At 64.7% G+C, this 27,863-nt stretch overlaps 1 protein-coding gene across 1 annotated transcript in view; it reads left to right on the top strand.

Annotated features, from left to right (window-relative positions):
• Positions 1-27,267, top strand: part of LOC119096684 (histone deacetylase 4) — a 36,898-nt gene extending 9,631 nt beyond the window's left edge. The window contains exons 6-23 of the mRNA XM_037219577.1: positions 1,152-1,283; positions 4,266-4,366; positions 4,858-4,976; positions 10,809-10,860; positions 10,917-11,016; positions 11,715-11,851; positions 12,623-12,805; positions 13,447-13,560; positions 14,953-15,028; positions 19,998-20,131; positions 20,721-20,940; positions 21,444-21,626; positions 22,813-23,096; positions 23,704-23,826; positions 24,177-24,317; positions 25,019-25,189; positions 25,614-25,816; positions 26,173-27,267. Of these exons, the coding sequence (XP_037075472.1) occupies positions 1,152-1,283; positions 4,266-4,366; positions 4,858-4,976; positions 10,809-10,860; positions 10,917-11,016; positions 11,715-11,851; positions 12,623-12,805; positions 13,447-13,560; positions 14,953-15,028; positions 19,998-20,131; positions 20,721-20,940; positions 21,444-21,626; positions 22,813-23,096; positions 23,704-23,826; positions 24,177-24,317; positions 25,019-25,189; positions 25,614-25,816; positions 26,173-26,245 (2,546 nt within the window). The 3' untranslated portion in view covers positions 26,246-27,267. The remainder of the gene's footprint in view (positions 1-1,151; positions 1,284-4,265; positions 4,367-4,857; positions 4,977-10,808; positions 10,861-10,916; positions 11,017-11,714; positions 11,852-12,622; positions 12,806-13,446; positions 13,561-14,952; positions 15,029-19,997; positions 20,132-20,720; positions 20,941-21,443; positions 21,627-22,812; positions 23,097-23,703; positions 23,827-24,176; positions 24,318-25,018; positions 25,190-25,613; positions 25,817-26,172) is intronic.
• Positions 27,268-27,863: the final 596 nt, after the last annotated feature.

The raw sequence follows: 27,863 nt of genomic DNA, 5'->3' as shown, positions 1-27,863 counted from the left end.
GCCGCGGCCGCCCCGCCCCGTTAGTAATAGCCGGCCGCACCGGGCGGACCCGGCGCCCGGCGAGGGCGGTGGCGGGGCGGCTTCAGCGGCGCGCCGCGCCGACGTCCCCGGGCGCGCTCCGAGCAGAGCCGACCGCGCTGGGACCTGCCGCACGCGTAGGCCGTGGGGGGGGGCATCGTCCAGTCGAGTTGTTCCGCGCGGAAAGGTCATCAATCTCGCGAGGCGCGTCTTTGTGTTTGGAGAGCGTTCTGCAGGCGCTCTGTGCTTGTATGATGACTGCTGGCGGCACGCCGACGATGACTAATAGCAGCCGCTTTTTGTTCGAACCAAAAATTTGCTAGCGTTGAGCTTAGGTTCTTGCTTTATTGGGGAATTTCAGCCACGTGGACCAACAAGCTCTCCGTTATCAGTCGTGGGCCCCCGTCCGCTCCCTAACTCGTTCTTGTTGTTGGCCAGTGGCCATTTCGCCGCGACTCTGGACACGAAGGTTGTGGGCGGATGGCAGGGCGCGTGTCGCGCCTAAAAATAGTGTGATTGGTGGGCGGTGAGAGTGCTTCGCGCTGTCGTGTCCGCGAGGCGGGCCATCGGCGGCGGGCGCCGCCTATTTCCGGCTGGCCGCTGCGAGCGGCCGCCTATTTCTGCCGCCACGCCCGGCGAGCGTGGGCGCTGACTCAGCCCAGGTCGAGCCGGCGGCGCTGGGTCGACGCGCGGCACAGCCGGCGGGGTGGGGTCAGGGCGCGTCATGGGGACAGCACGGCCGGGGGCTCCCAGCGCCGCATCCCCGCCCCCCCCCCTCCCTCCAGAGAACGCGGGGCGGGACGACGTGGCCCAGACAGATGAGATCCCGCGGCTTTGTCGGGATGTCGTCCTTTTCGTGTAGCCTAGGCTTGTAGATTGGCCCTCATTATGGACGGTGGAAGGAGCACTAACCGCACGCGGACTGCCCGCTGGGCTGCTCTGGCCCTCAGCCGCCGTGGGCTTCTTCACATCATGTCCCGACGGGCGAGCGAGCGTGGCAGCTGGCTTGCCCGGAGCTCGGTGTCGTCTGTGTGAGATAACACGCCTGTCGTGTCGTGTGCCGTGCCGTGCCGTGCCTGTCCGGTGGGCGTGAGCGTGCGCAGCGACTAACGGCGCGCCGACGGCCGCCGCAGCGTCCGAGCCGAACATCAGCCTGAAGGCACGCATCAAGCAGCGTGTGCTGGACCGGTGCGCCGGCTCGCCTCTCGGCCGCCGCCTCCACGAGCACGCCGGCGGCCCCATCAAGCACAAGAGCAAGCTGACCCGTACGTACTGCCGCCGCCGCCGCCGCCGCCGCCGCCGAGAGCGGGGGCGGGGAGGACCCGAGAGGGGTCGGGACCCGGACCCGGCCCACCTCCGCTGCCCGGTGCCAGCCGGTCACGGGCTGTCACAGGTCAAGCCGCCCCGTCACCCGCGGTTAAGGGCATGGCGGCGGGCCGGCCAGTGTCCGGCTTCACTTCGCAGCCGATTGGACGGCGCAGGTATGACGAGTGAAATGTCGCGACAATTACGTCATCATCCCGAACGAATTCCGGCGCGGTTATGAGGCTGTGACAGTGGGTTTGTGTCACGGCGGTTTGTGGTACTTTATGGGAGGTAGGGATGATGGTGAGATCTGAGGAAAGGAATAAGTGAGGATAAGGTAGGATAGGATAGGTGAGGATATGAGAGGATAGGATAGTTGAGGATAGGATAGGATAGGTGATGATGGAATATGATGGGATATGATAGGATAGGATAGGATAGGATAGGATAGGATAGGATAGGATAGGTGAGGATATGAATAGGTGACTAGATGGCGAGATAGTGGGATGCATGGTAGCCCATGAGGTGGGAGCTGAGAGCTGAGACAGAAAGTGGCGTGTCACCGTATGAATTGTGACAATAACACCATGAATGGCCAGGTAGCGCCTTGGTTTCCCGACACCTAGACCCGTCGATACCCCAGAGCTGAATGTGTCCTGAGGCGCTGATTGCTCGGTGCCGAAACGTGTGGCCCTCCAGCTTGAGGGCAAACGTAGACGTTCTGTTTCACCGCGATTGAAAAACAAAGGCGAGGACCTTTAACCTTTTTTCGGATTGAGTTGCTCGCGTGTCCTGAGGCACTGGGAGTGCTTGTGAAGATTTAAGAATCCTGTTAAGGGCCTCGGTCGGCGACCAGTTTTATCAGCTTTATTGTTGCATTGATGATGTTGATAACCAGGTCTATTTTGGGAATTCCAAGAAATCAAGGTTCATGCTGTCCATTCGAGGAATGTTGTCAATCGACTGTCAGCATGAAGTACGCTAAGCAGGCCCTTACGATTTTTGGTTTGCCTGTAATCTCGATCTTTGGGCAGGTGGATGGTTTTCGGCGCGTACCGAATGAGCAGGATGTGTCCGCGCATTTTGCGGTAGCGTGTAGGCGATTGACAGTGATTTATCAGCAAAAACAAAAAGCAAAACAAAATAAAACAAAACAGGACTGTCAGCTCAACTAAACACCATTGATCCGCCAGCCGTTCACGCCGTAGCCTCGTACATCCGGAGGACATCCGTGTGTGGCCTGTGTGTGCTTGTGAATTGGTTGAGGATGGGGGACGGGGTGGGGGAGGACCAGCGGTACCGTCGTCACTCCCGCCGGACTGGCGCTGACACCCCGCCGTTCCCGGCCCGCTCTGGGTTACGGCCTCTGCCGCGGCCGCCCCGCAGGACCCGACGTAAGAGCGGCGCCGCCCTGGCCCGGCCGGCGGCTCGCGGCCGGCTGCTCTGGCGCTCGGTGCGGTCGTCTGTCTGTGTGACGTCGTGGTGGGCTGGGCCGGACCGGTCGGCCGCGCTCAGGCCGGTCGGCCCGGCCCGGCCCGGCTCGGTGAGGGCGGGCGCCCGCCGGCCGGGTGCCTCGGCGGCCGGCGCGCTAGCCTGCTCGGGCATAGACGGGCCCCTGTCGAGACGCAGCCGGAAGGGTCCCGAGAGCGGCGGCAGCGCCTCGCGGGCGCCGGGCGTCGTCAGCGGACGGCCGGGCCGTCACCAGGCCTGCCCGGTCCCCGGGGCGGCCGGCCCGGTCTCCCAGTCGGCCCCGTCCGGCCCGGCCACTGGCGGCCGTGCGCTGGCCGCTGTCCGGCCGCCGTCTGAGCCCGGCCGACTGGAAGACCTTGAGCCGGGACGCCGCGGCGCCGCTCGGACCGGCCATGTGCGGCACAGTGCCGAGCGGCGCGCATCTGCCGCCGACGGGCCGGTCGGTGACGTCACGGCGGACGCTGCAGCGCCGGCCAGCGCTCGCGCCGGCGCGTCCGGGACTGGCGCGGCGAGGCAACACTTTTGGCGGGCTGAAAATTAAGGCGGTGTTCGCGTGCGTGAAATCGAACCCGTGCAGACCGACGTGGGGTTTGTTTTCTGGGTGAACGGTGCAGGATTACATTTGGATAAATGTTTCAATTTGTCATGCGTCTCAACTTTTGAAGAATTAAAGGGTGAGCAGATGTGATTCAACACGCAATATTGCCGCATTTCTCAGAATTTGGGGCTAGGCTCTCTACCTCTTCCCGCCCCCCCCCCCCCCTTCCTTCTGATCTGCCGCCCGTGCGTGAGGCAAGGCCGCTGAGTTAGAGACCACACGCGGCGCGTGTCGGACGCGCGGCGGAGGTGTGGCGCAGCCGGCAGAGCACGCCCCGCCGTCCGCTCGAGCCGTGTGAGGTCATCCCGTGCCGTTGGGTGCCAGTCTGTCGGTGACCGGCCGTGTCGGACCGCCGCGGCGCGCCCCGCCCCGCCCCGGCGGCGGCGTCTCGGCGCTCGCGGCCGGACGCGGTCGGCGGCGGCGGCGGTGGCGGCGGCGGGCGGCTCGGCGCACGCGGCCAGCTCTGGACGCGGCGCGGCTCTCAGCGGCGGCCTGCCGGCAGCGGTGGGAACGACCTCCAGGCTGGGAACGGCCGCCGGCCGGCAGTCTGGCGTGTATGGCCTGTTGTCGTGACGGGTGACCGGTTCGGAATCCAGGCTCACCGGTAGCGGGGCGGCGGGGGGCAGAACTCGCGCGGTCTTCGAGCTGCCGGGTCACTGGGTATGGGGCTCAGCCGTTTGACTGTCGCAAACGCTGCGGCAGCTGGCGTCGGACAACGCCGTCTGTTGCGCTCTTCGCCTTTGTTGACGAGCCGGGATGGCACACTCGGCCGCCGCTCAAGCGAGACGTCCGCCGGCCAGACGGGTCGGCGTCCTGCCACGCCGCGCGATGCTGCGGCCGGGGCCTCCCTGACGGGGGCTCCTTGTGTCGGCAGTGGAGTCCAGCACCAGCACGCCCGACTCGGACCCGAGCTCGCCCCCCAGCGCGTCCTTCCTGATGGCCAGCGGCCGGCTGGGCGGCACCGCCATCCAGGAGGTGAGGTGGCGCACCGCGCCGCGCCGGATCTGTGCGTGCGCACCGGAGCGTGGGCACAGGACAGCCACCGCCCTCCGTGCGATGTAGCGTAATGCGGATGCGTAATGTAGCGTACACATGGGCAAGGCGCTTCTGTGGTGTGATGAAGTCAGCGCGTGACGTATCTGTCTATGGACGTTTGTAATGTCCGGTGTGCATATTGTGCTGACATACTGTTTGGTGGGAATCGCCGGGGATTGGAATCGCCGGGCTTAGGTCGAGAGTTTCAACATTGCTCCCCCGCCCGCACAGATCCCACGGAGGCGACACTCAAACCGGTTACGTGGGCCCCTGGTGTTGGATGAAACGTGCTACCGCCCGGTCCTCGACACGGCCCGCGACGTGGGGCTGTGCGGCGCCGTGGTCGGTTGGCGCGGTTGTCGGTCGCTGTGGCGGCCCGCGTGCCCCGTGCTGCCTCACACGCCCCTGACGCGCGCTCCCGTCCGTCGCAGGAGGGCGGCGGCTTGCCGTTCCACCTGGCCGGCCTGGGCGGCCGCGGCGCGCCGGAGATGTCGCTCTACAGCAGCCCGTCCATGCCCAACATCTCGCTGGCAGGCCGCCCGTCCACACGGTAAGCCGGCCGGTCGGCGGTGCCGCTCCCAGCGGCGTCGGCCGCGCCCCCGCAGCCGCCGTGCTGTTAGGAGTGCCCGCGCCGCGGCTGGCGGCACCCCAGGCCCGTGTCTGGACAGCGCCGGCGTTTGGGAGCGGCATTCTGCTGTGTTCAGATCTGTTTTGAGTTGCTTGGATTGAGTGTCTGGAATTTTCCCGCGCTGTGTGTAGCCGTGATTAAAAGAAGAGACGTGGTAGATGTGATGTACACAGATGGTTTGGCAGTCGTTTAATGTCGCGCCTCGTAGCGATCCTTGCTCCCGGCCTTGGCAAGCAATGGTGCTTACACCCTCAGAAAAGCCCGCTTCCTTGCCTCGAACGTTTTTTTCTTTACTCGTTCACAGCGATTTGCATATTGCAACGGTGCTTGTCGGCGAAATGTGGTGACCTATTCAACAACAGTTTCAGCGGAAGAATGCATCGTCATCGATATCGAGTGAGCGCGATATATGCATTCGCTGATCAACCACTGACATTTCGAAAGGTTCTTTACCCGTCGCTGTTTGTGTGGTCCATATATATATGGCCAGAGGAACCAATAACCACAAACGGTTCGTGGAATCGACTGCGGTCATTTTCCAGCGAGACCTTTGAGCTTCCGGGAGCCAGCGTCCTTACGGAAATAGAGTTAATAATTCAGGAGCGTGCTTGTTTGATGATGTTAGCTCCTCGCATCGACCCGTCCAGATTTAGCTCGTACTTCGTTTCACTTTTACAGCTAGAAGTTTAGTGCGGCTTCCGTTAATGCTGTCAGTTGGATGGCGTTTGTGGAGGCTCGCCGTCTGTGGTATACCCGGAAGGTGTATTCGCAGTGCACCAGGAATGTGCTTCTCTACGTGATGTCGCGTGAAATAAGTCGGACGTGTTCGCAGTGCGGCACGATTTCTGTTTGCGTTTTCGTAACTGTCGCGGCAATAACTGCGCATGTGAAGACACGAAGATTCTCGTTTGCAGATACTATGATGCTCCTAAAAATGGCAGCTGCAAATTACGGGCTTGTAACGTAAGACACCTTTGTTTCACTCGTGGTCGGTCCTGGGCACACAAATTGACCTCTTCGTAATTGAATCTTGAAAAATTGCGCCATGTCTGGCTTAGTTGGATCGAGTCTCGGGAGAACATTCCGCCCGTCCTGCTAACATCCTGCGTGACATCACGTAGCATCTTTGTCGTCCGGGTCCCGGCGAACAAACAAAAGGCACAATCTATGGGATATAGCATCATGAATAACGTCAACGGCATCGATTCGTTGTCGTCCGGGTCGCTGGAAATGCACCTTAAGTGGGGCTTTTCCGGGCCGTGTTCACAGAGCTCCAATACGGTCCCATTCGGCGCATGAAACATCGGCACACCAGATTACCAGAACACCATATCACGCACCACGCAGTGCGTGGTGCGTGAATGAGCCTGATATGGTGAATGCGCCGTATGTTTTTGCGGTATTTCGGGAGCAGGCTCGAAGCGCCCCCTTTAGTCCGCATTCATCAACGGCGGCCGCGCGCTGACGTCGCCGACGACGCACGCTGGGGACTGATGAGCCTGCTTGGGCTTCCTGCTGACCCGGCCCGCGTCAGCGTCAGCGGCTGCGGCCCGGACCGGGCCGGGGTCACCACCACGCCTGCTGCGTCGCCCGGCGGCGGCGGCGGCAGGTCGGCCGGCCGAGCGCCGTGGCCGACCGACCTCGCCGGCCGCCCGCCCGGCTGTATAAATACCGACGTACTGCGCCAGCGCTGGGCCGCCTATTCGCGGCGGCGTCGCGTATTTCTAGCCGTCCCGGGGAGAGCAGCGCCCGACAACCGATCGACCGCCGCCGCCGCGCGCGCGCTCCGAAATAACCCCTGCGGGCGGGCGCCCGGCCGGCCCCCGGGCCGCCGCTCCGGCCGTGGTGAGGAGACGAGGCGGTGACGAGCTGCCGCAGGAGGCGCGCGGCCAGAGCGGCTGGCCGGCGCTCGGGCCGCCGCCTGGCGGCCGGCGGCGGGACGGCCGCGGCGGCGCCGCCGCGCCGCCGAGGTCCGCTCCTGGACCGTCGACAGGGTCAGTGCCGGCCGCCGTCGGCCCGCCGGGGCCGTCGACGGCTGCGGCGCCGCCGGTCGGCGGGGCGTCAGCGGGGCGTTCGGCGGCGTCCGGCAGTGTGTGCGGAGCACTGCGCGCCGGCCGGCCGCGGCGAACGGCGGCCAGCCTGTGCGTCTGGCGTCGGGCTGACAGCGGCGCCGGCAGCCGGGGCTCTGTCGCCGGGCGGAACCGGCGCCCGTCGCCACGCCGGACCGCGCCCGGTCGTTGCAGCTCTGCACCAGCTCCGGCTGCGACGGCGGCCTCTGGGCCGCGCGGCGGGAGGTCGGGCCGCGCCCGGCCACGAGAGCTAACACTGGCGCTGGGGGCGCGCTATGCTGCAGGCGCGCCGGTCGGTCGAGCAAGACACCCGCAGAGGCGCATCCAGGCAGCATGAGCTCATGGGCGCGGAGACTGGCAATGTCACACAGAGATATTGTCCGTCTCCGAGCCGCAGGCGCCGCTGTCTCCGAGAATGTAGGTTGACAATGTCTCGGAGAGACTTACAGCGGGCCTTTTCGCTTCTGTATGTATGGATACATCTTGATTTCACCACGTGGCTTCGAGCGAGAGGAACAGAGAAGTCCTATATCATTCACGGGACGGACCGTGAAGGCTGCGGTGTTCACGGTCTATTGACCAACGTACTTGTACCCTATCGACGCTGCGCCCGTCCGACTGAACGGGCCGTGCGCCGGTCGTCCTTCGGCTACTCCTGGCTGTGCGTCGTCCGTCCTTCGGTAGCCGGCTACTCCTGGCTGTGCATCGTCCGTCCTTCGGTAGCTGCCGGCCGTCCTTCGACAGTTGCCGGCCGCCCCTCGGCTGCTGCTGGCCGTGCACCGGCCTTCCTTCGGTAGCTGGCGGCCGTCCTTCGGTACCTTGCGACCGTCCCTCGGCTGCTGCCGGCCTTGCGCCGGCCGTCCTTCGGTAGCTGGCGGTCGTCCTTCGGCAGCTGGCGGCCATCCTTCGGTACCTTGCGGCCGTCCCTCGGCTGCTGCCGGCCTTGCGCCGGCCGTCCTTCGGTAGCTGGCGGTCGTCCTTCGGTACCTTGCGGCCGTCCCTCGGCTGCTGCCGGCCTTGCGCCGGCCGTCCTTCGGTAGCTGGCGGTCGTCCTTCGGCAGCTGGCGGCCATCCTTCGGTACCTTGCGGCCGTCCCTCGGCTGCTGCCGGCCTTGCGCCGGCCGTCCTTCGGTAGCTGGCGGTCGTCCTTCGGTAGCTGGCGGCCGTCCTCCGGCTGCTGCTGGCTGTGCGCCCGCCGGCCGTCCTTTGGTAACTGGCGGCCGTCTTTCGGCAGCCTGCTGCCGTCCTTCGGCTGCTGCCGACCGTGCACCGGCCGTCCTTCGGTTGCTGGCGGCCTTCCTTTGGCAACTGCCGGCCGGCTTTCTGTAGCTGGCGGCCGTCCCTCGGCTGCTGCTGGCCGCGCGCCGGCCGTCGTGCGGCAGCTGGCGGCCGTCCCTCGGCAGCTGGCGGCCGGTGCGCCGCCTCCTCCGGCCATCAGTCTCCGTCGGCGGCGGCGATCAATGCTCATCAGGCGACCTTTCACCTGACCGCGGGTCGCCGCCAGCCGGGAGCGGCCGGCCCACTCGTCGAGGATTGATCCGAGCCCCCACCGCGCCGGCCGGGTCGTGGGCTGGCCGTGGCGGCGTTCGCGGCCAGTTGCCCAGGTTTGGCTGGGCCAGGCGGTGGGGCTTTGACGCGAACCAAGGTCGTCATACGATAAAACATTAAGTAGCCAAACATCAAAGCACTGTACGGCCCCTGCGAGTGCCTTTAGCTTCCGGCACCGTGATGCTTGGCCGGTGGCCAGGGGTTTAGTGGCCAACTATTGCAACTTGTCTCAAAAAGGCGCAGTAGAATCTCGCCCATCAGCCAATCCGCGCGAGCGATTGCATCTCAACGTTGAATGTCAAACCCGTGTGTCTGTTATCTCCTCGCCGGCCGGGCTCGGCGTACCCTGGACCGGCATCAGCGGCACCCGGACATGGCGTCGACGGCCGCGGCCGTTGGCGGGCCTGCAGGCGCCGTGGGCGACGCCGGCCGGTCAGCGGCGCCGTCGGCGGTGCGTGAGAGCGGTTGGCGGCGGCGGCGGCGGCGGCGGCGGCGGCGGCGGCCCGGCTGGCGTGGCCCGTGACCCTGTGTGTGAGCTCCATCGATCAGCCGGGCCGACGGCGCGCGACGATCGATGGCTCCTGACCCGACGCCGTCGCCCCAGCGCCGTCTTCAGACGCGGAAGTGGCCCCGACCGCCGTTCGGCCGCCCCTGCCCGGTGTGCGCCGCGTCGATACGGGGCGCGCTCGCCGTGGCGGCGCCGGCTGTGCCGCGCGCCCGTTGCGTGTCCTACGCGCGTCCGGCATCCACCAGCGCGCCAGCCGAGGCCGCTGGAGTACGCGAGCCATCAGCAGACGCCGGAGGGCCGCGCTGTGTCGGCGGCAACGAACCGCGGTGCGCCGACCCCGCCGCCAGGTCCATGCGCGGCTAGCGTCAGCCCGGCGCCGGCGGTCCGCCGTCTTAGCTTCAGCTCCAGCCCCAGCCTTAGACTCAGCCCAGCTCCAGCTCCAGCTCCAGCTCCAGTCCCAGCCTCAGGCTCAGCTCCAGCACCAGTCTCAGGCTCAGGCTCCAGCTCCAGTCCAAGCTCCAGGCGCAGCCCAGCTCCAGCCCCAGCCCAGGCTCAGTCCCAGTCCCAGCCCCAGGCTTAGTACCAGCCCCAGCCCCCGGCTTAGCACCAGCCCCAGTCCCCGACTTAGTACCAGCCCCAGCCCCAGGCTTAGCACCAGCCCCAGTCCCAGGCTTAGTACCAGCCCCAGCCCCAGGCTTAGCACCAGCCCCAGTCCCAGGCTTAGTACCAGCCCCAGCCCCAGGCTTAGCACCAGCCCCAGTCCCAGGCTTAGTACCAGCCTCAGTCCCAGGCTTAGTACCAGCCCCAGTCCCAGGCTCAGCACCAGCCCTAGTCCCAGGCTTAGCACCAGCCCCAGTCCCAGGCTTAGTACCAGCCCCAGCCTCCGGCTTAGTACCAGCCCCAGCCCCAGGCTTAGCACCAGCCCCAGCCGCAACTCCAATCCCAGCTCCAGTCCCAGCTCCAGGCTCAGCCCAGCCCCAGACCCAGCGGCTGTTGGACCGAGCTTGGCACTGGCTGGGGGTGGTGGTGGGGGGACAGGCAGGCGTGCCGGTCGTGGGCGAGGTGGGCGGGGCGTGTCGGCCCGGCTACAAATTGCCGGTAGAAGGTCAGGTCGGCTAGAGCGGGGGCGCGCCGGGACCATCGCTCAGCCGGCTGGCGCGGCCGGCCGCGCCGCGTAGGCCGCCGGCCGCCTCACGCGAGGGGCTTAACGGCGCTCGGGGCCGGCGACTAATGACCGGCCGCGCCGAACAGACGGAACCGACGTACCGGCGCGCCGGCACTGAGAGTGCGGAGCGCACCAGGCGACTGGCCTGGCGGGGCCGTCTGCCGAGTCCGCGGTCTCCCGGCACCGGCCGCGCCGGCCGGAACCTCCCTCCGGGGCTGACCTGGCCGGACTGGTGTGTGCTCAGCGGCCAGGGCGGCGTGGGCAGCGAGACGGAGCCGTCCCGGCCCGGGGCCGCCCCTGGTACTGACTGATCTGACCGTGATGGGTGTGTGTGTCCGGCAGGCCGTCGGCTCCGGCAGCGAGACGGAGCTGCCCCGGTCCGGGGCCACCCCTGGTACTGACTGACCTGACCGTGATGTGTGTGTGTGTGTGTGTGTGTGTGTGCGTGTGTGTGTGTCCGGCAGGCCGTCAGCTCCGGCAGCGAGACGGAGCCGCCCCGGTCCGGGGCCGTCCCTGGTACTGACTGACCTGACCGTGATGTGTGCGTGTGTGTGTGTGTCCGGCAGGCCGTCAGCTCCGGCAGCGAGACGGAGCCGTCCCGGCCCGGCCCGTACCCGCCGCTGATTCCGATCGGGGCGCCCATCATGGCGCCCTTCTTCCCCATGCTACCCGGTGAGTAGGCACTGCTCGCGCTGGCCTGGTTATGGCCACTCTGAATCGATATTGCAAGTGAACCTCGACTCTGAGCGGTGGTCATTGGCGCGTGCACACAGTTGTGCGTATAAAGGTGCGTTGTGCGCCTTTGACGAGTGTCGGTTGTCGTCATGCGTGACGTCAGTTAGGCGGGTGTGATGGCACGCTGGGCGGCTGGTTAGCGGCTAATCACTGTAGAACACTCCTCTGCGTGCAGCGTGGCGTGAGAGTGCTGATGATGGCGCCGCCTTGGCAGCCTGTTCACTGAGGTCACTGAGCCGGGGTCCCCAGACCGAAACGGGCCTCAAGCCCGGTTCCTCTGCCCGAAGCGTGTCTCGAGCCGGGGTCACCAGCTTGAGGCGTGTCTCGAGTCGTTGTCACCAGCCCGAGGCGTGTCTCGAGCCGGAGTCACCAGCCCGAGGCGTGTCTCGAGCCGGGGTCCCCAGCCCGAGGCGTGTCTTGAGCCGGGGTCCCCAGCCCGAGGCTTGTCTCGAGCCGGGGTCCCCAGCCCGAGGCGTGGCTCGAGCCGGGATCCCAAGCCCGAGGTGTGCCTCGAGCCGGAGTCACCAGTCCGAGGCGTGTCTCGAGCTGGGGCCACCAGCTTGAGGCCGGTCTCGAGCCGGGGTCTGCCGGTTGCGCCGCCTGCACGCTCTGAGGCTGGACCTCCGCTGTTGCAGTGATAGACAGCGAGTGCGCGCCGCCCACGTCCCCCGCCTACATCCGCAAGCAGATGGAGACGCTGGAGCAGGTATCGCGCACCTCCAACCCGCTCATCAGCGGCTTTTACCCGTCGCACGGTGTCACGTGCGCCCAGGTGAGGGTCGGTCCCTGCCCGGCGTTGCGGGGCGGGGGGGGGGGGGGGCGGGACCTCTGGAGGATCAGTGTTTATTATGGGGCGAGACGAGGGTACCCAGGTGAGAGGTGATCCCCGCCCGGCGGGAGGGGGGGGGGGGGGTGGCGGGACCTCTGGAGGATCAGTGTGAGGGGGGGGGGCAGACGGGGTGCCCAGGTGAGGGGCGGTCCCCACCCGGCGATACAGGGGGTGGTTCTCGGAAGGATCAGTGTGGGGGGGGGGCAGACGAGGATGCCCAGGTGTGGAGCGATCTTCGCCCGGCGGTGTAGGGAGGCGGGACCTCTGGAGGATCACCGGGGGGGGGGGGGGGGGTCAGACGAGGGTGCCCAGGTGAGGGCGGTCCCCGCCGGCGATGAAGAGAAGCGGGACTTCCCGAGGATCAGTGTGGGGAGGGGGTCAGACGGGGTGCCCAGGTGAGAGCGGTCCCCGCCCGGCGATGAAGAGAAGCGGGACTTCCCGAGGATCAGTGTGGGGAGCGGGGGGGGGGGGGGGTAGACGGGGGTGCCCTGGTGAGGGACGATCCCCGCCGGGTGTTGCGGGGTGACCTTTGGGGGATCGGACGCGGCAGCGTAGGCGGCCCTCCACACGGCCTCTGGGGCGGTACGTGCGTTCGTGTGTGGCGCCGTGGCGGCTGGCGCTGTCTGTTTGCTCTTGGCCGACGGTCTGTCGGGCGCGTGTGCTCGCACGCGGTGCTGATGCGGTGCTTGACCGACGTGGCCCTGTGTGCGTCAGGCGGCGCAGGCGCGACTGGGCCGCACCATCCAGGGCCGGCCGCTGAGCCGCACCCAGTCGGCGCCGCTGCCGCTCGGCCACCCGCTGCTCCAGCAGGCCAGCCTCACCCAGCAGCAGTACGACCAGCTGGTCAAGGAGCGCCGGCTATACGAGCAGCAGCACCAGCACAACCTGCTGAAGCAGGTGCGACAGGCCACGGGGCGGTGGGCACCAGAGCTCCAAGCTTCAGCGGTGCTGTTGGGTGGTTATGTCTCCACATTAGTCAGTGGCTTCCATTGTCATTGGCTTTTGACGCCCTGTTGCAAACCGGGACCTGCAAAAGTTTCGCACGACGGGGAACTGAACCCCAGACCTCTCGATTTGGAGCCAACTGCCGTAACCACTCGGCCAGGTTGTGACCTTGCTTGACCGTAAAGCGGCTACAGGCTCATGCTCGTCTCAAGATTGCAGCGGCCCACAAGTTGCATCAGCGATCCTCGATCGCTGATTGGTCTGTGCACACGTCATGCTGTGTGCCCTTCCGGCATCAGGCCGCTTATAAGGCGTCCACTCCCCACTACCCGCACACGATCGCTGAAGCTCTGCCCGCTCGGGACGGCGGAGCGCTGTCCGACCGACCGTCACTGCGCCAGACCTCTAGGCTGTCATGGGGCGTCGCCGGGGGGCGACCTCCACGGGCGGGAGGAGCAGCCTCGCCTCGGCAGGACTGGCGGTGAGCAGCCAGGCGGCCGCACTGTCGGAGTCGGCCCTTCGCAGTCTGGACAGCCGGTGTGTGTCGCCTGCGCCCGGCGCGCCGCGCCTGACCCGCGCCCCGTCTGTTGCAGCATATCCGCCAGACTGTGCTGACCCGGGCCGGCAGCAAGAACCACGTGGAGAACGTGGAGGAGGAGACGGAGGCGGCCGTGGCGCGCGAGATGCAGGAGTCCAAGGACGCGGAGGTGAGCCACTCCCGCTGCCCCCGCGTCGAGCTCTCGTCGAAGCGGGCTATAGACCCTGCGGTGGTGGTGGGCCGGCGGCTGGCCATCGGTGGTCACAGCTGGCGGTACACCAGCTGAGGTGAGCCGCTCCCGCTGCCCCCGCGTCGAGCTCTCGTCGAAGCGGGCTGTAGACCCTGCGGTGGTGATGGGCCGACGGCCGGCCATCGGTGGTCACAGCTGGCGGTACACCAGCTGAGGTGAGCCGCTCCCGCTGCCCCCGCGTCGAGCTCTCGTCGAAGCGGGCTGTAGACCCTGCGGTGGTGATGGGCCGGCGGCTGGCCATCGGTGGTGACAGCTGGCGGTACACCAGTTGAGGTGAGCCGCTCCCGCTGCCCCCGCGTCTAGCTCTCGTCGAAGCGGGCTGTAGACCCTGCGGTGGTGATGGGCCGGCGGCTGGCCATCGGTGGTGACAGCCGATGGTGCAGCAGCTGCTGACCGGCGGTCACAGCTGGTGGTGCAGCAGCTGCTTACCGGCTGCCGGGCGCGAGCTGTGGCGGCAGAGGTGTGCGGCGCCCACGGCCCCGTCACCCGGCCTGACTCGTATGCACACCCTGCCCGGCGCTGCCCGACAAGCGGGGACGGTCGCCAGCGGAGCGCGAGGACGATCGCGGCGACTCGGGCAGCGGCGGCCTGTGCAGCGACCCGTCTTGCTGCCATCGTGATTACATGTTGTCACATACACATGCCACACAGCCTGGTACAACCAGGCACATTAATGATGCAATGGGCTCAGTGTCCCTTCAGAATAACGCTATTTTTAACCTGGCCAAGCTGATGTAACCAGTGTGTAAACAAGAGAACCGGGATATTTTAAATTTATGATTACGACCGTGATTACGACGCCGTTCGCTTTAAATGCTCTGGAACAACTTACATTGCAAACAACCGGAGCTCAGTTAACGACAAGCAGGCAGGCTTCAGCGGGTTGTGGTGATGGCTGCGGACGCGGACGTATGGTGCGTTTCCGCCTCTGGAGTATCTGCACAGCAGGCACTGGAACGAGTTGACGGCGCTGTTTCATGTGTGTAATGTAACCGTATGTCTTTGCGACAACGCACATATATCCTTACACGTGGTCGCCCGTAATGTGCATTGTGGCGGTATTGAGCGCCTGCACCTTGCGTCTTGCCCGCCCGTTGTAATTTCGCTCCATATGTATTGCAGTCCTGCGTTCCCACAAGGGAACTCCAGACATCCCGACCGCCCGTTCCGTATCGTGTCTGCATGCATGCTCTGTCGCACCGGTACAGCGCGAAGTGACGCTGTCGCGCTGTACCACGTTAGGGCATGGCGTTCTGCGCCGCGCGCGCCCGCGCCCCGACCGTGCGTCCTGACGCTGTGACGCTTCGCCAGGTGATCGATCTGACCGAGGTGCGGGAGGAGCTGCAGCCCCAGCTGAACTTCAGCTCCCGGTCAGCCTACAAGGACGGTACGTGTGGGCGCCGCCGGGCGCTGGGAGGTGCACTGACGCGCGGCGCGGTGCCACCGGCGCGCTCAGCCGTCGCCCAGCTGTGAGCGGGTGTCGGCTCGCCGCCTGTGTCCGCGTGCCGAGCGACGGCGCCGCCGCTATCGACGGCTCCGCCCCTTCACCAGCGGATGTCGTTGCGGGGACGTCAGCGCCTCGCTGGCGGCGTTGGTGGAGACCCGGAAGCGCCTTGTTCGTGCGCTCGGGGCGTCTTCGCGGCCAACAGCATGTGGCTGTTGATTGGCAGGAGCGCCCGGCAGCCAATGGCCGTTTCTGTGAATGAGGCGCGCCCGCGAGTGCTGCCTTGGTCGTGTGCCACCAGGGCTGTCGAAGTCGCCCCTCAGCGGGCCTCGGCGCACGTGGCGAGCAGGGCCGGCTGTCAGGCGGGATCTTAGCCGCGGGAGGGGTCCCTGGCTCCGGTTCTCGGATATGTCGGGCTTCTCGGAATCTGCCCCGCCGCTAGCATTGGTCATGATCTCTGGAACCAGGCCGGCCACGTTTTCCAGGTAGGCCTCCCGCCAAACATTGGGATATTCCCGGCGTCCGCGGGTCCAGCCGTCCGACGCCCTGGCCGCGCCTGGGAGACCTCGGCTCGGCCCCGGCCGCCGCGGCAGTGACCGTGGCCTGACGGCAGGCTCGTCGCTCATGCCATGTTATGTCGTCAGTTTCAGTTTGCTTGCCATGCTTTGTCAGTTTTAAAACTGTCAGTCTCAACGTGATTGTGTCAGTTTCGCTGTCGTCTGGGCGGCCCTTGGAAGTCGCTTGTCCGCTGGGCCGGATCGCACGTCCGTTCCGGTCTCGCTGGCTCGGTTGCCGGGCGTGCAGCGGGCCGTCCCCGCGCCGCTGTCTCAACGCTCACTAGGCGCTCGATCCGCTCCGTGTGTGATGGACCCCGTCGATTGCTCGGTTTCCGCTCCTGGCTGTGCGAGATTGCCGCCTCCATTCGTAGCAGTCGTGATGACGTCCCGCAAAGGCCGTCTGGCTCCCAGAGACAAGGCTGGGCCGGCTAATAACGACAGAGACACGGCCTCGCACCTCCGGCGGCGTGTGTCGGTCGAGTGACGTGACCGGCCGCTGGCGAGCGTTCGCACGTACCTTATTGATTGGCGCCCGGGCTGTAGCGTCGCTTCGACCCGCCGCCGTCGACATGTGTGGCGCGCCTTCCGTATTGATCCCGGGGAATCGATGTCCGGATTAATTAATCCAAGGTACCGGCCGAGCGGAGATTGATGCCTGCGCCCGGCCGTGCGATGGCGGGAGGCTTAAGGTCGGGGCCGTCCTTCGATGGTGACGGCTGGGTGGGTGGGGGTGAGGGGGGGAGGGGAGTAGCACACGCCAGCCGGGCACCCTGAACGGTCTCAATGTCGCGGCGGCACGAGTGTCGGTCCCCCCGGCTGTGTGTATGGGTTAGGTGGACGGTCATGAGGGCCTGTGTCATGGCTGGGCGGATGTGGCTTACGCGATACCATAACACGTGCCTGGGGCGCGGGCGCATTCTTCTGTTCGCGTTGTTGTTTGCGTTGGCTGGGTCGGACCGGAAGTGCTCCGGGGTCGATACCGGGTCAAGTGAGGCGCATAAATGATTCGGGGGAGTCTGAGCAGACTGCATTGAAGGCAGGCGTTATTGTATTCCAGGAAGGGAGTTACATCATGTTGTTGCATCCGATAATGCTAGAGGCTGCTATTGCATACGTCCATTCCACGAATGCTGGTCGATAGCGCTGCGTGCTTCATCACGGTGGATAAGCTTTCGGAGGTAAATGTGTCGAAACTGTGGGAGGGTGGGGCGGCGATGGGATACGTTTCCAAGGCGTGCGCCAATGCTGGATTTGATTGGCCGAAAGGTTTCTCCATGTTGGGGTTCATGTCGCGACAAGTAAATAGTGTGACCGGAAAGCCTTAAATCGCAAGCTTTAAGATCTCAACTTAGCCGAGCTTGTATTTTACGAGGGGAGAGAAGTGTGACGAAAATTGTTTTAGGCCACTTTCCGGACCGAGCTCACCTTCATTTCTAGGGGAAAAGGGTGGGTTGAGTGGGTTGAAGGGGGGGGGGGGGGGGGGGGAGGCCTCAACGAGCGAGCGGGCCCATTGTCAGCAGTGACCCGACTGCATCGCGTTAAACTTTCGACGCTTGTCGTGCTGGAACCTCGGTCGTCTGGTCAGTGACTGCCAGACCTCCCATGCGAATGACCTGACACGCTGAAGATCGTGGTAAGCTTGGAACTGAAACCTTCACTCTGCCCAGCCGGTGGCAAGGCTTGCATAATGTGCTAGACTGGTCTACAGCCCTGCTGAACCACGGAGAAAATGGTTTACCAGGTCACATGATAAGTGCGGTGAGGCAGCGGAGAAACAAGGCGTTTCGTCAGCACGGTTCCAACGAACATATTTGGTGGGCTAACAACAACAGTCCACGTGCACCCGAGCTGGACCGCGTTCGCCGAGACCAGCGGGACAAGCTGACCCTGATTTTGACGTGCCAGCTCCGGGCATATGGGCGCACGGCGCTGGCCACAGTATGCCTGTGCCTCTTCCGGTCAAAACACAGCACCCAGAGGCTAGCACCCAGGCTGACAGAGGCCAGCACCCAAGCCGACAGATCGGCACCCAAGCCTACAGGCCAGCACCCAAGCCGACAGACCAGCACCAAAGCCGACAGACCAGCACCCAAGCCAGACCAGCACGCAAGCCGGTAGAGACCAGCACCCAAGCTGACAGACCAGCACGCAAGCCGGCAGAGATCAGCACGCAAGCCGGCAGAGACCAGCACCCAAGCTGACAAACCAGCATGCAAGCCGGCAGAGACCAGCACGCAAGCCGGCAGAGATCAGCACCCAAGTTAACATACCAGCACGCAAGCCGGCAGAGACCAGCACCCAAGCCGGCAGAGATCAGCCGCTAAGCCGACAGCGAGCGGAACGTCAGTGCCTCACAGTTTTTGTCGAATGGTCCTGGCATGCGGGAATGGGCGTTGCATGACCTACAGCAGTCGATGCGCCCTAAAACCCCAAATCATCACCATCATCATCACCTGGCATGCCGGCTGCGGCCCGCGGTTTTGGCCACCACCTGGCGGCCGCCCTCTCAAACAGCAGGGCCTCCACGTGCCCCGGCCGGGGCAGTGCTGACACCAGACCCACGTGTTTATAATGCAATACGTTTTCATCTTAACTTGTGCGCGGTACGTTTGATGGGCACAATGTTTACTCACGTGAACGAATGCCCTTCAAGCACGGGTGTTGCAGACTTCCTGGTAGGCTGTTCACCAGGCTAACTTTGTTCAACAGGTTGGCTGCCTGATGTGAGGACTGTTTGACGTTCCTAATCTGATGATGCCTTTATTTTTCCGCGCCGTGTAACTTGCTTAATAAGCCCATCGGGTTTTTCATTCAGCTGGTTTCCGGCGGCTTTTTGTGACACTGCGTAGAATGATGTCACGGTGGCGCCTGCGCTTGGAAGGATCGGCCGGCCCAGCAGGTGTTCCGGTTCGCACGCAGTAGGACGAGTTAGAGTCGTGGTTCCAGGCGGGATCCAACCGCTGTGGGATCACGTGTACCGGTCAGACCTTGCATCGATTTTGCTGCTGGTCTTCCGCGGTAATGGGCATAAGCGCTATAAGAATGAATGATGGGTTTTAGCCGTCTTCCATCGGGCCAGATTACAGCCAAGACTTTGCAATAGCACCCCAGCGTAAGAACAAAAGCAAAAACATGCCACAAGAAATGTGCTGAATGCGTTAGGAGCGCGGGCCGCAGCTCGCCTCAGTTTTCATAAAAGACGCCATTTTTTGGCGTGAATCGTATGTAACAGGAAATTATAGTTGTACCACGTCGCACCTACGATACTTGGGTATTGTATGTTCGATGAGAATAGTCCAGTTTGTCGATAATTGTTCGATCACTTGCGAGATCCATAGACGAAAATGCAGTGTTGTGTCACTAAACGTGTTCGGTTTTGTAAGCATATTTTTGTGCGTGAACCTATAATTTTGTCATCCGAAGGCAAACGAAGAATGGAATATTTTAGTTGCGGGGATACAATGACGGTTTTTTATTCATTCTCTTTCGTTTTCTTAATCGTTGTCTCGCTATACATTTTACTATTCCACCAGACGTGCCACCAACAAGTATAGCACGTGCCGAACAGATGATTGGGTGATGAACTCCTGAAGTGGTGCATAAAGCTGGCCGAAATAGTAGTTATCTTTTTTGTTTGTTCTCCTTTCTAGCAAATTGTGTGTTCCTTTGTGTTACCGCGCCGCGAACAACGCCACAAATCTGCCGTCCTTTAGCACCGAGACGTTCGTGCCGTAGCCGGGCCCGGCCCGTGATCTCAGTGGGAGCACAGAGCTCGGGGGCATGGCCGTCCCCGCCTGTGACGAGCGGCCGGAGCCGCTGTCCGGCTGGCTGGCGGCGGCCGCCGGCCGGCCGGCGCTGTTCCACTCGGCCGCCGCGCTGCTCGAGGGCCTGCTGCGGCTGCTGGTCGGTGCGCCGCTGGAGTTGCTGCGCGCCGCGCTGCCCGGCCCCAGCGCCAGACCGCGCCGGTGCCGGGCGACCCACTACCGCTGCGGCCCGCGACGCGGCCGGGCGCGCGCCCGCCGCCGCCACCTGGCAGCGCCCGCCGCCTGCCACCTGGTGGCGTACGTCACCAACGTTACCAACGTGGGGCGCGCCGACGCGACGCGGCGGCGTGAGTGCGGTGCGCTCTGCGGAGAGGCGCCGGCTGTCCATCGCGCGACGCGGCAGGGCCGTGTCGGGCGCCGTCCGCTCGTGTGGGACATTAGGCTGGCCGTTCACTTCGCCTTGTGACTGAGTGTTTCCATCTCTCGCCGGCGCCGCTTCCGCGCTCTCCTGTCAGCGCCGTGGCCAGCGCTGTGTGGATCAGGCCGCCCACGCTGGCCGCTTGGCCGTGACGGGCACGCCTCTGCCGCCAGGTCCGCCGCCGTGCGCGCGTTCTCACCATTCCATTCGGCCGCTGGCGCGCGCCTTCTCCTCGCCCCTGGTGACGCTGAACCCGAGCGCCGCCAGCGCCTCCCGCGACCCGCACATCACCTACGTCAGCAAACAGGTATGCCTCGTGCAGCGCAGTGCTGCCGCGCCGCCAGCTGTGGTGCGGCACGCACATGATGCTTCGGTGTTGTCGATCGTGCTACTATTTTTTTTATTCAGATGCATTTCATCTAACTGGGTTTAGGGTAAGACAAATCTTGCACTGCACTTAGGATAGTGCGGGAGGTACAAATTTTACGTGGGTCTGTTATGGTGAGTGAGAGTCACCGCGTTTTATGCGACAAAACTTAGATTGAGGCTCCTCGGATATTTTGTATTTCCATGGCAGCTTTCGCGGTGCTCCAGTTTTGGCAGCGCTATGTTCTCGTAACCTGCAAGGTCACCTTCTGATCCATCTGGTATGGTACCCAATAATGTGGTGTTGGCCCTTGTGAGGAGGTGTAGGGGCTGTGTCGTCTCGGTGCCGACCTGTGTGCTATTTGTGACACGAACCCCGTCCGTCCTGACCCCATGATGCCTTGCTGGCGCTTGCTGAGAACAGACGGCCGACCCCGACAGATGGCCGCGCCGGCCCCCACCGGGCCGCGTCCGGTGTCCGCTGCTCCTCTAGGTCTGCGGCGTCTGACGGTGCCGTTTGCTGCCGGCAGGGCTGCGGCACCGGCCTGGTCTACGACCCGCTCATGCTGAAGCACCAGTGCGTGTGCGGCGACAGCTCCAACCACCCGGAGCACAGCGCGCGCCTGCAGTTCATCTGGAGTCGGCTGCAGGAGACGGGCCTCACGCAGCGCTGCGACCGCATCCGCTCGCGCAAGGCCACGCTGGAGGAGATCCAGACCTGCCACAGCGAGGCGCACACCATCTTCTTCGGTACGGACCGGCTGCCCGACCGTCTGCGCCAGAGGCCGCCGGCGAAATGGTGTAGTGTGGAGCGGAGACAGAGCTACGTCCACTGGACCACGGCGTCTGCTTGCTCGCCGGTGAACCGTTGCCAGCTGATAATTACTAGCAAATTGTGATGCAGGTGTTCAACAATGATTTTTAGGCAGTAATAGCCTACCGTGTACTTTTCGTGGCAAAGCTTACGTAAGCGTGAATGTCAATTGCAGTACGGCGCTCAAGTTAGCAATCTAAGCCCCCTGGACAATATCATTTTCGTGAGATTCTCCTTCTACTCCCAACATTTGTTCGCGGTGGGAGCTTCTGAGAATATGGTCTCAAATGTTCTTTATCGACCCGTGCCGCGCACGCTATTTTAAAACAGCGTTCCATCTGCTGAAATCCCACATAACCTGCACGCAAAGTGAACCGCGGCTGGGAGAAGAAACGACGCTTCCGAAGCGTGACCCGTACCGCGCCCGCGCGCCCGCCAGGCACGAACCCGCTGAACCGGCAGAAGCTGGACCTGGGCAAGCTGGGCGAGCTGCCGATCCGCTCGTTCGTCAAGATGCCGTGCGGCGGCATCGGCGTCGACCTGGACACCACCTGGAACGAGCTGCACACGAGCAGCGCGGCGTGCATGGCCGCCGGCTGCGTCAGCGAGCTGGCGTTCAAGGGTCAGTGCCCTGTGACCCGGCGAGACGAGGCCGCGGCCCCGGCGGCGCCGTCTCGCCGACGGTCCCCGGTCGCCAGCGGCGTTTGCTGAGCGGCGCCCGCCATCGCTGCCTCAGCCGTGCTGGTGTCAGCCGGGGAAGGCGCAGCAGCGGCCTTGCTGTCGTCGCCTGTGTGAACGTTTCTTGTGTGCAGTTCGTCCCAGCTGAGTCACAGGGCTGGGCTCGGTCGTATTGTTTGGCAGCTGAATGCGGAGCTCATTATGTTCGGACACAAAACGGGCAATAGGCGAGTGGACGTATAGAAACAGGAAGGGCCGTATGGAAGACGTTCTCTTCTGTCGGCTCGTTCTCTGCCACACGCTGCAGACGTCATCATCCGACACAGGCGGATGCGGCACACATTCATTATTTTTTACCAAAACCACAGAGCTATATAGGCCGGCATCACCTAGGACCAAAGGTTATGCCGGCGTGGCGCTGAGCAGCCATAATGGCTGACGCAGTCCAGCATGGGGTGGTACATACGACCCGTCTATTGTCGTGCGATGCTGTGTGTTATAGTTTTGTGCTTCATCCTCCGCACTCTTAGCTTCCGCTCTCTATGACATTCCCAAGGCGTGGAGTGTGTCTGCGGAGCATGAGCCTCACACTGAACAGACTCTGCTCCATGACTGGGGAGCGGGCCGATCGGAGTGTGTCTGCGGAGCGCGAGCCTCATGCTAGACAGGCTCCGCTCCATGACTGGGGAGCGGGCCGATCGGAGCGTGTCTGCGGAACGCGAGCCTCATGCTAGACAGGCTCCGCTCCATGACTGGGGAGCGGGCCGATCGGGGTGTGTCTGCGGAGCGCGAGCCTCATGCTAGACAGGCCCTGCTCCATGACTGGGAGCGGGCCGATCGGAGTGTGTCTGCGGAGCGCGAGCCTCATGCTAGGCAGGCTCTGCTCCATGACTGGGGGGCGGGCCGATCGGAGTGTGTCTGCGGAGCGCGAGCCTCATGCTAGACAGGCTCTGCTCCATGACTGGGGGGCGGGCTGATTGGAGTGTGTCTGCGGAGCGCGAGCCTCACGCTAGACAGGCTCCGCTCCATGACTGGGGAACGGGCCGATCGGAGTGAGGGTGCTCTGCTCGCCGCTGAGGATGTGCGTGGTCGGGAGCGGTGCCCTGACGTGACCGCTTGTGCGCCGCCAGTGGCGACCGGCGCCGTGAAGAACGGCCTGGCCCTGGTGCGACCGCCGGGCCACCACGCCGAGCGCCAGCAGGCCATGGGCTTCTGCTTCTTCAACTCGGTGGCCATCGCCGCCCGGCTGCTGCGTCTGCGGCTCAGCGTCGAGAAGATCATGATCGTCGACTGGGACGTGCACCACGGCAACGGCACGCAGCAGCTCTTCTACGACAGCTCGCACGTGCTCTACCTCTCGCTGCACCGCCACGACGACGGCAACTTTTTCCCGGGCACCGGCGCTCCTGTAGAGGTGAGCCCGCCGCCGCGCCGGCCGCTGCCCGCACGGGGTCGGCACTCGGCTCGCCGACACGGCTGACGGCCGGCCGGCCGGCTGACCGGTGCCGCGCCGTGGCTGGCGCCCCCTGTGGCCCGCTGGGTTGCCAGGAGGTGTGCCGGGTGTTGGCCAGCGTAGATAGAGGGCTCGTCATCCCGGTGCTTGCCCGCCGGAGCGGCCACGCGCCGTGCCGTCTCGAGCCGGCAGCCAGCGCTCGTGGCCGTCGTGTGTGGTGTCGCCGCGGTCCGTCACCTGACCCTGCGCTGGCCGCGGCCTGACCGTGCCCCTGTTGTGACCTGGCCGCGGCCCCGCCGTGACCTGGCAGTGCCTCCGCCTGGACCTGGCAGTGTCCCGCCGTGACCTGACCGTGCCCCTGTTGTGACCTGGCCGCGCTCCCGCCGTGACCTGACAGTGACTCCGCCTTGACCTGGCAGTGCCTCCGTCTCGACCTGGCAGTGCCCCCGTCGTGACCTGGCCGCGCTCCCGCCGTGACCTAGCAGTGCCTCCGCCTCGACCTGGCAGTGTTCCGCCGTGACCTGGCCGCGGCCCCGCCGTGACCTGACAGCACCCTCGTGTCGGACAGTGTGGCGTCGAGGACGGCATGGGCTTCAACGTGAACGTGGCCTGGTCGGGCGGCTGCAACCCGCCCATGGGCGACGCCGAGTACCTGGCCGCTTTCCGCACCGTTGTGATGCCTATCGCCAGGGTGAGTACGCCACCACGCCGCCCGGTGGCCCTCCTGAGAATGTGGTCGGATGGCCGCCGCTAGGCAACGGCGTCGCCGCCGAGTCCACGTCCAGCGGTGGACTCCCCTTGCCGTGAGATAGCGACGCGCCGTCCCCTCGGCCTGGCTGTGGTGGTCGCCGTCGCTGTCGGCCTGTGCGGACGCGCCGCCGCCGTGCGCCGGTCGGCGGCGGTGCAGCCGGCCCGCCGCGCTGCTCTGGCCGGTGCCGCGTCGCTGCCACCGCCAGTACCGGGCCGCCGCGCTGCTCCGTCTGGTGCCGCGTCGCTGCCGCCGCCAGTACACAGTACTCAGGGCCGCGTCCTCTGCCGCAGGACTTCCAGCCGGACCTGCTGCTCGTGTCGAGCGGGTTTGACGCGGCGCGCGGGCACCCCTCGCCGCTCGGCGGCTACCAGGTGTCGGCCGCCTGCTTCGCCTGGATGACACGCCAGCTGATGACGCTGGCCAACGGCAAGGTCAGCAGGGGACGGGGGTGACCGGCCCGCCCCGCCGCGCCCCGCCCCGCCCCGCCGCGCCCCGCCCCGCCCCGCCTGGCGCCATGTAGAATGTCAGGGAGGTTCCCTGGACATCTCGTTGATATGCAGATTGGATGACAAAGTTGTTGGGATAGGGGTAGATAAATCGGTCAGTAGGATAAGGATGTTAGCCATGTCTCAGCCGTTGAACATTGTCTGTTGACGGAAAAAGCGTTGCATACTTTGGAAATGTGCAGTGTTGTTACCACGGCAAGACGTGTGCTGGGAAGGCTGGAGACTTCGAGCATTAAGTTCGGAAGAACCTAACTGTGGAGATGTGGGAATCAATTGGACAACAGTGCACCGCCCTCCTGAGTTTATTAGGCCGCCGCGGCACGACCAGCCTGCTTAGATTATAGTCGTGCCGTTATAACCTGCTATAACCCGTTGACCCGCTCATGAGTGTGCGGCTGTCGGGTAGATAGCGTTGGACTGGGGCTGGCATTCGGCTGCCAGACAACTCCGTGTTTGCCAGGTGGCGCTGGAGATTGAGAACTTGTGGCTCTGTGTTAGCCAGGTGGCGCTGGAGCTGGAGGACTTACGGCTCAGTATTGGCCAGATGGCGCTGGCGTTGGAGGCCTGACGGCTCTGTTGGCCAGGTGGCGCTGGAGCTGGACGGCTGATGGGTCTGTGTTTGCCAGGTGGCGCTGGCGCTGGAGGGCGGGTACGAGATCAGCGCCATCTGTGACGCCACGGAGCAGACGATGCGCGCCCTCCTCTCTGATGAGGTGCAGCCCATCAGCGACGAGGAGCTCAGCAGAAAGCCGTGCCAGGCGGCCATCGCCACACTCCAGAAGACCATCGCCATACAGGTGAGCGAGCGCGGTCGCTTCCCGCCGCCTCCCCTCCCTCCCCATCCCCATCCCTGGGCGCCAGGGTCATCCAGACATCCATTCCTCAGTCCTAGGGTCTTCTGGGTAGTTTGGCGGGCGTGGCCGCTTCCCGCCGCCCTTTCCTCCTTCCCTGCCCAACCTCATCCCTCGACGCGGGGCTCATCCTTAGCCGCGCAGTGACTGGCCGTGTTTCCCGACTTGTCGTTGACATCACTATTCTGGTACCACCACCAGTCTCGCGCCTTCCATACATCTTCAGCCGTCATATCTGCCGCGGCTCGGACGCTGTGCGCTCGGCTCGGCGCCTTCTCGCCGTCTGCGATGCCGGGCTGTGCATGCGGCCGTGCGCGTGGGTCGGCGCCGGCGCTGACCGTGTGAGCTGACCTGCTGCCGGCGTGTCCAGGTGCCGCACTGGCCGTGCGTGAAGCGGACGGCTCACCTGGTGGCGCTCTCGCACGCCGAGGCGCTCAACGACCGCGACGCCGAGACGCTGTCGGCCATGGCCGGTCTGTCCGTCCACCACCAGCACCAGCACCAGCAGCAGCACCCGCAGCATCAGCAGCAGGCGGACGAGGCGGCCGTCGCCGGACAGCCGCCGCCCTGCAGGTTCGCCGCCCGCCGCGCCTCGTCTGCCAGTCGGGGGTTACGGCGGGCCAGCTGCGGACGCTGTGTAGCGTCGCCTGCCGCTCACCCTGGCAGGAAGGGCGGGCACCCCAAGAAATGGGACCCCCGTGCCTCTGCTGACCCAGACGTGTGGTGGTTAACTCGGACGCGTTCACTGCTTCACTATCGGCACCTCGCCGTCGTCCCATGCTCTGATGCCTGTTCAGACGCCCTTGGTGTCCCCCGCAAGGTGCACGTGTTGGTATCTGTCTCCGGACCGTGGCACGGTCGTCCGCGCTGGCTCGAGCTCTGCGTCACTGGCCGAGGCGATGACCGACTCCGTGTGTGCCTGTCCCCAGGTCATCCCCGGCCCGTCCCGTCTCGCCCACACAGGAGGAGCCCATGGACCAGGACGAGGCGGAGGCCAAGTAAGCCCGGTCCGGACACCTGGCGGCAAGCGGTACAACTGGAACATTGTTTTGTGGTCGGTGCGCGGCGCTCCACGGTACCTGTGCCCTGTCTGTTGGAGCGCGTGTGTCGACGCGCCGGAGTGTGTGTAAGTGCGCGAGCGCGCGCGCGCGCCGCGCGATGCTGGTGAGGGCGGCGTCGGGGTCGTCCAAATTGGCCGTGATAGCGGGCTAGCGCGCGCCGAGTGCGGGTGGGCACAGGTGGCTGTCGCGCTGTGCAATGTTCAACAGAGGCCGCGGCCGCGGGCGCCGGCCGGCCGCACGCTGCCACGGCCGTGCGCGGCTGGCGCTCGCAAAATTGCGGCGCGGTGTTTTGAGATGAACTATTTTACGGTATGCATGTGGCTTCATTATTTGTATACATTCCACGTAGATGTACGTTCTAGTCAGCCGGCGGTGTCACGAGCCCCGGCTACAGACGGCGCCGCGCGCGCGCCCGCGAGCTGCGCCGACCGCCCGTCGCCACGTTATCTGTAGTTTGTTGGAACTCTTCTGATATTTGTTGTGGATGATTAATGTTTAGCTGTGCGTTTTCCGTTGGCCGCGCGCGCCGCCGGGCGGCACTGGCCGCCGAGTCGGTGCGTGTATTGGCGGAGCGCTGGCGCACGGACCGCGAGGGCGGCTGCTCCCCTGGCTCATCTCCAGCTGCCGGCCCCGGCCCCGACGCCTGGTCCGGCCCGGTCCGGTCTGGTCCGGTCTGGTCTGGTCTGGTCTGGTCTCCATATCTGTCCGTCCGCCCGTCAGCACTCACGGCTGTCATGGTCTGCATCTCGTGTGCATCTCCTGTGCGCACTCTTCCTTGTCCCTTGTTTATGGATCAGTTATGTTGCCTCGTATTTCTCCTGCTTCCTGGCCGTCGTCCCCTGGTTCTTATTCACTTCCTTTGTTTATGATCTGTGTCCCCTTCATCTCCTCACACCTCTTCCTGTCCTGTTCTGTCCTGTTCTGGCCCGTCCTGTTCTGTCCTGTTCTGTCCTGACCCGTCCTGTTCTGGACCCGTCCTGCCGTGTCCTGCCTCACACCTGGCCGGGTGGCCGAGCGCGGCCGCCGCCTCCGGTCCGGTCCCGGCAGCCGCACAGCTCCGGGTGCCGCCCGCCGCCCGCCCGCCGCCCACACGACACCGGGCCCGCACCCGACGGCCGAAGCTTATTTTTGTATGCACGGCCCACTCGCAGTGTCTGAGGTGTTGTGATCAATACACATGGACTGCTTATAGTACCGGCTTTGGTGGGGCGGTCGCTGAGTCGGGGCGGTGCTGCGGCAAGCGCCGGCTGCGGTCAGGCCTTCTCCCGTGTGGCCGCCCCTCGGTATGGAGGGCTCCCTCGCTGCCGTGTGAAGTTAGGCAAAACGATGCACGTGACAGCGTTGCTATTGTTCGAGTGCATTTATTTATTGACAGTCCCGGAACGGGTCCGAGTTACCCAGCTGCCATTCAGTTTTGCATAACGCTCCAGAGCAATGGTGGAACGGGAAGTTATCGAATGACGGGTAATGCAGGGATGAATAGGCTGCATTTGATCCGCATTCATCCCTGGGAGTGGGCATGCCTTACAGCATGCAAACCTGCCTTCAGTGTGAATGGT

Source organism: Pollicipes pollicipes, unplaced genomic scaffold, assembly GCF_011947565.3.
Source record: "Pollicipes pollicipes isolate AB1234 unplaced genomic scaffold, Ppol_2.1 Scaffold_4295;HRSCAF=5057_pilon_pilon_pilon, whole genome shotgun sequence".
In the NCBI taxonomy this organism is placed as follows: Eukaryota; Metazoa; Arthropoda; class Thecostraca; order Pollicipedomorpha; family Pollicipedidae; genus Pollicipes; species Pollicipes pollicipes.
Note: the sequence above shows the minus strand (reverse complement) of the source record. Positions and strands in the feature narration are given on the sequence as shown.